Source organism: Wasmannia auropunctata, unplaced genomic scaffold (genome assembly GCF_000956235.1).
Source record: "Wasmannia auropunctata unplaced genomic scaffold, wasmannia.A_1.0 LD336057.1, whole genome shotgun sequence".
Lineage (NCBI taxonomy): Eukaryota > Metazoa > Arthropoda > Insecta > Hymenoptera > Formicidae > Wasmannia > Wasmannia auropunctata.
Window position 1 is genome coordinate 1,562,011 of NW_012026833.1, and position 11,225 is coordinate 1,573,235.

At 30.9% G+C, this 11,225-nt stretch overlaps 2 protein-coding genes across 2 annotated transcripts; both read left to right on the forward strand.

The window, feature by feature from the left end:
- Nucleotides 1-459: 459 nt before the first annotated feature.
- On the forward strand, nt 460-5,010 carry LOC105450736 (luciferin 4-monooxygenase-like). Its single transcript, XM_011690721.1, has 8 exons — nt 460-546; nt 636-761; nt 1,326-1,533; nt 2,452-2,942; nt 3,227-3,404; nt 3,657-3,878; nt 4,257-4,486; nt 4,730-5,010. Exons 1-8 carry the CDS (start codon nt 517-519, stop codon nt 4,877-4,879), a joined length of 1,635 nt encoding a protein of 544 aa, XP_011689023.1. The 5' UTR covers nt 460-516; the 3' UTR covers nt 4,880-5,010.
- Nucleotides 5,011-6,129: 1,119 nt separating this feature from the next.
- On the forward strand, nt 6,130-10,078 carry LOC105450737 (luciferin 4-monooxygenase-like). The gene is made up of 8 exons (XM_011690723.1): nt 6,130-6,243; nt 7,157-7,303; nt 7,401-7,608; nt 7,876-8,369; nt 8,479-8,656; nt 9,002-9,223; nt 9,348-9,574; nt 9,687-10,078. Exons 1-8 carry the CDS (start codon nt 6,208-6,210, stop codon nt 9,834-9,836), a joined length of 1,662 nt encoding a protein of 553 aa, XP_011689025.1. The 5' UTR covers nt 6,130-6,207; the 3' UTR covers nt 9,837-10,078.
- The last annotated feature ends 1,147 nt before the right edge of the window (nt 10,079-11,225 follow it).

Genomic DNA, 11,225 nt, shown 5'->3' on the forward strand with positions numbered 1-11,225 from the left:
TATGAAAGAGCTTAATATAAAGATCCCTAGATACGCAATACCCATAGAAATCAAACATGAAAAGAATATTTAGTGATTAGAACCTTCCGGTTGACAATGAGATATTTTCCGTATTATAATTTATAGATTTATTTATAGACATGATTTTCGTTGTCATAATTACTGATTATGTATTTAATGTCGATTTGGATAAAAATTTTTGTTTAAACTTTACGATTTCTTTTCTTATTACATATGATATTTTTACAATTTAGCGATTTCTCTCTTTACTCGTGAAACTGTTGTCAAAAAATTTGAATTTTTTATAGCTGTTATAAATTTAAGCTATGTTTTGTGTACACAGCTAAAGTGGATATAAACATCCTAGCTAGCTTTACATTATGATTGACTAAGAATTCGATTGAACGGTAAAAATGGTGGTGGGATATTGATAAAAGTCTGATACAAGAATATTCTGTCGTCGATACTGCGCGATTGTCGATATGATTACAGCTGCCAAGGAATCTTAGCACAGACATGACGATGAGCAACGAAAAAGCCAACGAGGTACGAAAATACGTTATTCATAAAAATGAATCGAAGTGACATTTGCGTCGGTGAAATCATTGTCACGATATATCTTTGCTTTTCTCCAGTACACACCGTCGTTCAGAATCGAGGATAACGTATTGATTGGCGAGGAGGAAACTCATCCAGGATGCACGAACATCGGAGAACTGGTTCTCGATAGATTGAGGAGTAAGCCGGATTTCGTCGGACAGGTACCGTCACATGAAAATCTTATGATTGATTAGGCTCCATTGTGTCCGTACCTCTGTAAGCTTCAATTAGATCGACAAAATTAAGCGAACTTAGAAATGACAACGAGATAATAGAAAAATATATTGAATGAATAAGATTGCAATTGCAATAATTTAACTATAATGTATAGTCATTTTCGATTTCAGCTACATATTTGGTAGAATTATAGATATAATTATTATTATATTATGGCAGTAACTAAAAAATGGAGCTTTTAATAATAATTATTTTAACATGCAATTATAGATGATAATGATAATAATAATAATAATAATTATTATTATTATAGTTACTAATATCAAATATTTTTCTCTCAATATAAAAACATTTCTCTAATTTCTCGTATTAACGATTGGAGATACTGTTTATATAGTTTATGATAATATATCTTCATTTAAGGCAAATTAAGAAAAGAGAATGTTTTATCAATAATATACTGCCAAATTTAAAATAAGTCTATCAATGTAAAATTTACAAATGTATCTAAAAACTGATACAAATTTTTTAAATTTTGTAAAATTTAGATGGAGATTGTTTCGGGAAAAGAGAGTACCTACGCGGAAATGAAAGAACGAAGTATTAAATGTGCTTTGTGGTTAAGAAAGCACGGCATCCAAAAAGGCGACAAGGTTGGCATATGGACTCACAATCACATAGACACTTACGTACCAGTATATGCAAGTTTGTACGTTGCTGCAGTAATATGTCCGTGGGATGACATAGTATCGAAAAGTACGTCATTATTTTATGTTAATATATATTCGCCATTCTAATTATTGGTTAGCTAAATAACTTATGCACAGTTATAGTAACTCAATTATAATTAAACTGTAAAAAAAATATATAATACATATTCTGTATAATACATATTCTTAATAAAAAATGCAATTATTGAATTAATTTTTAGGTAAAAACTGGCAAAAATGTAATTCCCCGTTATATAATTTAAAAATATGTAAGGCACTTAAAAAAGTCAACTGAATAATTTCTGAATGGTTCGAGATATTAGTTTGAAATTTATAGGATACAATGGCATTATGAAATCTATTATTTAATCTTGAAGACACCCATTTCAACTTTCCTTTTGAAAATATTAAATGGCATGTGTCCAATGGAGGCTCGTTTGAAAGGGTTTTTCAAAACGAGAAAAATCGTGAGGTCTCTACAATTTTTTTTCGCAGAGTCATGCTTATTTGAAGGCTAATGTTATTTAGCGTTAGCGAGACCTACGGCGAGAAAGATAAGACTTCGCGTATATTTCTCACACATACACAAGCTCTTCCATCCACTTAGGAACATGCGCGAAGCCTTATCTTCCTCACGTCCTTGTCGTAGGCCTTGCTAGCGCTAAATAACACCAATGTTTAAATGAGTATGCGAAAAAAATCGTAGACTTCAACAATTTTTCTCGTCTGAAAAAGTCTTTTCAAACAAGCCTTTACTTAACTCCACATACCATTTAAGATTTTCAACTCCCCACCCCCTGGAGGGTTGAAGTTTTCAAGGTTAAATAATAGATTTCATGATGTCATTATAAATGCCACCCTATAAATTTCAAACCAATATCTCGAACCATTCAGAAATTATTTAGATGGCCTGTTTTAAGTGCCTCACTCTGTATATGGTACAAATAAATAAACTTCTTTCTAGTATCCGCACGGTACTGTCTATCGTTAACATCTCCGAAAGTGGTCTTCGCGAACGCAGAGTCCGTCGAGAATCTCGTAGAAGCTGCAAGGGAAGAAAATCTAGAAGTTAAAGTCGTAGTTATCGGCAGTCTACCAGGATTCGTGTCTTTGACGGACATCCTTCAGGATCAAGTTATCCCGTCGGAGATCGATGAGTTCCGTTGCACCGTAGTCGATAACCTTCATGACATAGCGATGATCTGTGCTTCTTCCGGTACGACAGGTATGCCAAAAGGAACTGAACTGTCTTACGTGTCCCTTTACAACAGCATCACTCCCGTCGAAGAGGTTCATATGATCAACGAGGTGTCATTATCAATACCCACAATACGGTGGCACTACGGGCTGAGTCTGATGTTCGAACTGATTACGTCTAACGCGAAATGGATCATTATTCCACCGGAAGCAGCCACGGACGAAGTCCAAATGTGTAAAATTATTCAGGATTACAGAGTGAGTTTGGAAAATAAATGTAAAAAATGGAGTAATTAAATTCTTCTAAACAAGCAATTAATAAAAATATTTAGAAATTCACCCCAATTTCAAATTATATGTTGTCTTACATATTTTTAAATTTTTAAACATGCATTTATTTGGAACTCTATGCAGTCTTGCAACCTTTCATTAACATGTACACATGTTTGAGAGAAAGAAAAAAAATATTTTTTTTAATTTTACTCAATGCAACACAATTACATAGTTATAATAACTATAAATTATTTATTATATATTTTTAGATAACATGGTTTGGATGCGATACTTCCTTTCCATACAGTTTACTCAAATATAATATTTCACAAAAATATCCCATGCCATCTCTAAAAAAACTCGTCATAACTGGTGGGCCATTTACAAAGAAAATACAAGAAGATGTTGCGAAAATATTGCCACATACTCAAATATTAAATTGTTACGGTAAGATGAAATGGTTAAATCAGAAATTTATTATTCGGTAATCAAAAAGCTATGACATTTAAAAAAGTTATCGAAAAAGGATCGTGAATACTATAAATATATAATAAATATATAATTCTATGCAAGCACAAATATTTTATATCTACAAAAAAATGCTTATAAAAATATTATTACGTCAGATTGCGACATTATATAAAATCATTTAATTTTTCCTTCTGAAAAATTTTTAATCATCTGAGAGTATTTCTTCAGGCTTGACTGATGCGGGAGGATTATGCGCGAGCCAAGCGAAAAATAGTAAGCCAGGTTCCTGTGGCTTTGTCACCAAGGGAATACGAATAAAAGTACTGGACGAAAAAACTGGCGAAGCTTTAGGACCTAACCAGAGAGGTGAACTTTGCATAAAATCAGAATTTATAATGAAAGGTTATCACAAAAATCTAGAAGAAACTAAAAACGCCATCGATTCAAATGGTTAGTATTCGGACTAATAAAATCACGTATCTGCAATATCTTTCATTCTATCTATAATATTCATTTTCTGTGTATAAAATTACTACAATAAGTAAGAAACTTAAAATATTTTTGTATATAAACTATTCTTGCAGTTTCTCTCTCTCTCTCTGTCTCTAAGATTTGTTTAAATATCTCTCTTAAATATATAAATTTTATTCAGCTATAAAAATTATTTCGATCAACTTTTCATATTCAATATAGATTATCATAATAAAAAAACATTTGTCTATATTATAATACGATTGCCAAGTAATACAAAGAAATATTAAAGAAAGTAAATTTATATACATAAATCTAAAGTCACTTAAGTAAAATAATTTTTATTTACATATACAGGCTGGCTACATACCAAAGACATAGTATATTACGATAAGAAAGGCGAAATTTATTTTGTCAATAGAATTTCGGATTTTATTAACTACAAAAGCATTAAATTGTCACCCGCAGAAATAGAAGGTGTACTTGAAATTCATCCTTCAGTTTTCCATGCCGTGGTGGTTCCAATACCACATGAAACGGATGTAGAACATCCGATGGCATTTATTCAAAAAGTGATCGGAAAAGAGGTACGTTACAATTGTATGATATTTAAGAAAACAAAATTTTTTTAAAGAACATGTAAAAATCTTTTCAAAAAAGTCTTAAAAGTATATAAATACTTATATATAATGAAAACCTAATATTGCCATTTATGATTAAAATCATTAATTTTTTTCGTCAAGTTTGTTACAGAGAGAGAATTATAATTTATCATATCCAATTTTAATTAAAGCTTAGAGAGATTGTAAAAAAACAGGATCAATTTTCAGGTAACAGAGGAAGAACTGCATGATCTAGTGGATAAAAATTTACCGTGGTATTGTAAGCTTGTAGGAGGAATCAAATTTATGGACAAACTTCCGCGTGTCAGTACTGGAAAAATTGATAGAAAACAACTAAAATCATTAGCAAAAAGTTAAACTGAAAGTATTATACATTTCAAGATAAGTAGATGTAATGTAATACAAACTGCCATTTAAAGCAATGATAAAGAACTTATAAAATAAAAGTAAAAAAAAGATAAAGACTATTATTGAAATATGTCAGTTAAAACTCTGCTGTAGATTACTTCATCCCACTCCTGCTCAAAGATTATTTTCAGCAATCATCAGATTAAATTTGATTAGATTATTCTTTGATTCAAATTCATTTCATATCTATTTATTTATATATACATACATCTATTTACTTATTATATAATATAGATTTAACTCATTATATATAGTATGGATTTAATATACCTTGATGAGATGCATAAATATGAAGACGATTGAACAAAAATATTGGTATGTGCGAATGTGAGTTTATAGATAGCAATATAACAAAATATCTAATATAAACTACATGTAATAAATTATATACATACAAACTATAAGTGAGGCAAATTAATAATATTTGCATGTTATGTCATGAAATGTATAAAATGCATTAATTTTTCATTATAACATCATTAATTTGTGAGTCCATTATATACAAATATCAATGATAATTTTGCATATATTGAATATTAGTTATTATTGATTACATGATTTCAAAATTTGGAAAATATATTGCTACATATGAATTGTTAAACTTTGCACCGATGAATAGTATACCATTCCGTTCGCTCGTTTCATTTTAAAATGCGCCTAATGTTTGCAAATCTATTTCAAACATCTCTCTTTCAAATTAAAGGAAAATAAAAATAAATAATCAAAGAAACCAAGAAAAGGAATATACAACAAAAAAGCTTGATCTCTACCGAAAGAAACCGAACTTTTGAAAATCACGAAACAACATATTCAACAATGACTCTTGGTCTCCATGCATATGTTATAGAGCGCGTCGAACTCTATGGGTTACAACAATCAAATGCATGCATTTTTTCGAACGTGTGCGATTGACGCGCGGTATAACGCGCATCAACGCGTGCATAGAAATTACGAGTTACTCGAATCATCACTGCATTCGGATGTGTGTCGTTCAATTCCGAGATTGTATTGTGCCAGTTGCTCCGAGCTATAACTCATTTCCGAGAAAGCTATGCGCGCGTGAGTGTAATAAGGAAGTGATATTCCATTCCCGATTCTCTTCTCCCCCAGATGTCACAGTACACATATTTTTCGCAGACGAGTGGGAGAGATAATATAACGTAATAAAAGACCTGATAATTCTGATTTGATTTATATTGTATTGAACTTACGCGAATGTAATCAAGCTATTAAAGTAGACACAAAAAAAAACAAAAATTATTAGAGAATTTATAAAAATGTGTGAACGAATAATAGCAATCGATAACAAGAAGGTAAGAAGATATTTAAAGAAGATATTTAATTCCTAAATGTAAAAAATAAATTTTCGTTGCAGTTATAAATGCTCTATAATTAAAAATAGTTAATAATATTTGTTAAAATATTCAAATATTTCTCGCTTTGTATAACTCACGGATTAACTTTTTGAGAAAGAGAGCCAGAATTTTAATTATTTTACCATGATTATCTTCTAATCTTATATAATTACATTTGTTGTGACAAGTTCCAATACTTCCAATGATATGAATTTATTTAAGAATTATCGAGATTATCGATAATTCTTAAAAGAATTCATATCATTGGAATTTGTCACATCAAATTCAATTATATAAGATTCAAATCTCTATAAAATATATAAAATATATTCAATATAAGGAAAAATATCGAGTACTCTATCTGTATATTTTTATATTTATATGCGGATAATATTTAACAAGAATTCGGCGATAAAACCTTTGTATCGCCATAAATAATTATCAAATTTATTTAATTATATTTTATAATTTAAAATAATTACATCGTTAAAATTATTTATCGCTTGCATGTCATTAAGTCTTCATTTTGATCCCGACAATTCAACAATTGCTCGTTGTTTATTAAATGCAAAATTAATGTGCCAATGTATTCACTTTATATTTTTATTAAGCTTTTAATGACGTGTCACATCAATGTCCCTGTTTGACATGTATAAACATTACGACATTCTCTTTATTATTTCGAATAAAGAATGAGCAATAGGGAAAACTTTCTGAAGATTATTTCATTTAAAATCTTTTTGTAAAATCCTATTGAACTGTTTAATTGCGCGGAAGATTTTAATATACTAGTTATTGTAAGTAAATTATCGAGAGATTATTACTTAACAATTCGTATCAACCTTAATGTAATTTTATTTAAACACTCCAGAAACTCCATTATCACGATGCTATTCGTGAATTCAGAATAGAAGACAATATTCTAATAGGCAAAGAAATACCAATAAATAGAGAACCTATTAACATAGCCGAGGTGCTACTTAAGACGTTGAAAAGCAAACCAAATTGCATTGGCCAGGTATTTTAACGAACATATCTTTCGTTAAATCTATATACTACGTATATTATTGACGCAAAACGATTATATCATTGTGTATCATTAATTCGCTCTGTAGGTGGACGCTTTTACGGGTAAACAGGACACTTATGCCGACATGAGTGAGCGCAGTATTAAATGCGCCCTCTGGCTAAAGAAGCAAGGCGTTAAACCCGGCGATATAATCGGTCTTTGCTGTGACAATGACATGGACGCAATCACAATTATGTTGGGCACTATGTACCTAGGTGCTATATCTAATCCATGGGACTACGAGTTGTCTCCAAGTAAGCATTTCCATTTTCCTGCAATCGTTATATGTTATATGTTATAAAATTATACAGAAAAATACATACGTAAACACATTTACTTTATTTCAAGCGCAATAACAAAGAGTAATAAAATATATAATACATAAATTTAATTTAATAATTTACTACTGATCTAATTGTCGTTTAAAATTTATGTCCTATATACAAGTAAACCTTCCGCACAATTAATTATTCATTTACATTTATTTTCGCCCATTTAATTATTCATTTACATTTATCCAGTGACAGCACGATACTTTCTCTCGTTAACATCACCAAAAATAGTTTTTGCGACACCGTCATCGGTCCCGAGCTTGGAGGAAGCAACGAAAGAGTTGAAAATAAATATAAAAATAATAGTTTTCGAAAAATTGGACGGATACAAATCCGTGAAAGATATCTTAAGAGGTCACGACACCAGCGAGGTCACCGAATTTAAATGTGCCAAGATCAGTAATCCGGACGACGTTGCTCTCATCGTTCTTTCATCAGGTACTACGGGCATGCCGAAGGGTACCGAGATATCGCATTCATCTTTATATAATTGCCTGCTACCCGAGAAAGTCACGGAACTAGAAGGTCACACGTGTATGTGGTCGCCCACGTTGCGCTGGCATTACGGGGTCCAGCTGGCATTTCAAGCCATCTTAGCGTATTCGACGAAAATTCTTTCACCCAGCAGCGTGATAATTAATAACGATGACGAGACAATGTGCAGATTTATCGAAAAATATCAAGTAAGCTCTATTTCAAGTTATTCTGCAATCTGTTGTAAAATTAACTTCGCAGACAATAATTAAGTGAAGAAATATGATATTAATTACGTTTGCACTTTTTGATTATAAGGTAACATGGTTTAGCACCGAACCAGGCATGCTAATCCGATTTTGTAAGAGCGGCATATTAGAGAAATATAAATTATCGACCTTGAAGGAGGTGATGAGTACCGGTGATCACTTCAAAAAAGAGCATCATCTAGCAGTAGCAAAGAAATTACCTCACGCTTTTGTTATGAATAGCTATGGTATCAGCCGATTTGACTTAAAAGTATCATTATATGATATTATATAATACATACTATTATATTTCAGATCAGTCTTCATTTCTTTTAGATCTGTAAATTTAGTAACATTATATTCTTAAAAATATTTTTTAAATATCGAGGAAATGATACTGAATATGTTACATTTTAATAAGTGAAAAACGCACTTTACTCGAATAATAAGGGCAAAGATATTACTAACAAAAAATTTTTATGAATTTATTTCCTTAAATTTATTTAAGATAATATTTACAGTAGCATTTTCGTATCATTTTACTTATCGATATCGTGTCATATTGTAATAATTATCACAAACGGCCTATTTAGGATCAACGGACTCAGCAGCTGATGTAACCGTTATGACCAGAGGCTGCAAACCAGGATCTGTTGGTTTTGTAGTACCCAATGTCCGAATAAAAGTGACGGATGTAGAAACTGGGAAAACTTTGGGAGTTAATCAAAATGGAGAACTACGTTTGAAACTGCCCACCGTAATGAATGGTTATTACAAGAGACCTGAAGAGACTAAACGAGCTTTCGATTCTGACGGTATGCAACTGTATAATCGAAATGTCAAACAACTGAGAAAATCACTTAGCAGTTTTGACTCCAATATATGAATTACAAAGATATTATGATTGGAGAACTAATACAGAAACACTAAACATTTCAGGTTGGTTACTTACTGGCGACATAGGATATTACGATGACGACGGAAATGTTTTCCTTATCGATAGAATATCCGAGTTTATCATTTTCAATGGTATAAATATTTCGACCGCAGAAATCGAGCATGCCTTAAGAACTCATCCCGCGGTATCTCAAGTAGCGGTAATAGGAATACCTCACGAAACTGATGGACAGCATCCAATGGCCGTCGTTTCTTTATCAAATGAAACGGTAAAAGCTGTAAAATTCATTCATACTCATTCTAGGCAGTGAATATGGGAAAAACGTATTATTCAAAAGGCATATGTTTCATTGTATTTATCATGAAAACGTTTCAATTCAGATAACGGAAGAGGAGCTCCATGAATTGGTGGCAAACAATCTACCGGAATACTGCAAGCTTCGCGGTGGAATTAAGTTCCTCGATAAACTCCCGCGCACAGCTACGGGTAAAATCGCGAAGAAGCAACTTCGAGAAATGTTTGCGAATTAAAATACTGTTGCATATGTACAAATAACATACGCGCGCACACACACGCACACGCACTGTTATCGTTACAATATAATTTATAAGAAATATTCAGACTAGCTGCTTAACAGTAATAATGTCGGCTAAAAGGATAGCAATTTTCAGTTAAGGTATGTTAAATAAGCGAAAACGATACACTGCCTTCTTGCATAAAGAAACGTTTCTCGTACATACCATAAATCGATTTTTTAAATAAATAAATTTCAGGAATTATACAAACATTCATTAAAAATCAAATCAAACATACCACTGATATTCAATGGGGATGTTTTACAGAATTCATAGTATTGAATCAAAAAGAAATTCATATACTGAATCAAAAAGATAATTATAACAATTTCGTCAAACGAGCACAAAAAGATATTTGATAAGTCGAGAGTTTGTCATGTAGCAAAATAACAATCCTAAACATACTTCTAAACTTTGTAAAACCTATTTAGAGATAGACACAATAAGAAATCATAAACTAGACATCACAATTGTCAGATCTGAATCTCATTGAGTTGCTATGGGAACAATTGGACCGAAAAGTACGAAAACATTCTTCGATCTCTGAGGAAAATCTTTCTGGACTATCTTACAATTAGAAATTATCTAGAAACAACTTATATCCGAAATATTAGAAAAAGTAGAAAGCCAATAATAGTAAAAAATATTATAAAAGTATTAATATTATAAACCAAAAGTAAATTTCTTAAAGATAATACAAAACAGTGAAAATCTTGTGTTTATTAATATATTTTTTGCCTATTTAGTTTAGTTATATTAATAAAACAGGGTTTTATTTCTGTTTTGACTAAAAACATTTCTGTTATTAAAATTTTTTGTATGGTGTTTATTAGTACAAAGATACCAAGTACACAACCTATACTACTATATAGATAAAGTGACTCACGCCACATTTTAAGTATTAAAAAAATTTTTAATTGTCTTTAAAAACTAATTATTTTCAAGAAAGATATCATTATCACCAAGCAATTTGATAATTTCAGTACAAATTACAGCCTTCTCTATTCGTAACACACACATACAGTAACAAATAATCTACTCGGGTCTAAGTTGTTTCCAAGGTTAAAAACTATAATTATTACGCAAAATTCACGATAAAATTCTCTATGTGTCCGAAAGACTACAGTGTTATTAAGACACAAATGAGCAGTTTAACGCTACATATCGCGTGAGTCGCTACCTGAGTGTCACAAAAAGTACAAATAACAAAGTTAATATACAATTTATAAAAATGTGTGATCGGAATATTACTAAAGCAACTACTAAGAACGAAGTACAAAATTCGTAATTCATGTTTTACTTTACTGTTATTAAAAATTACATTTAAAAATTCTTTTCATTTTT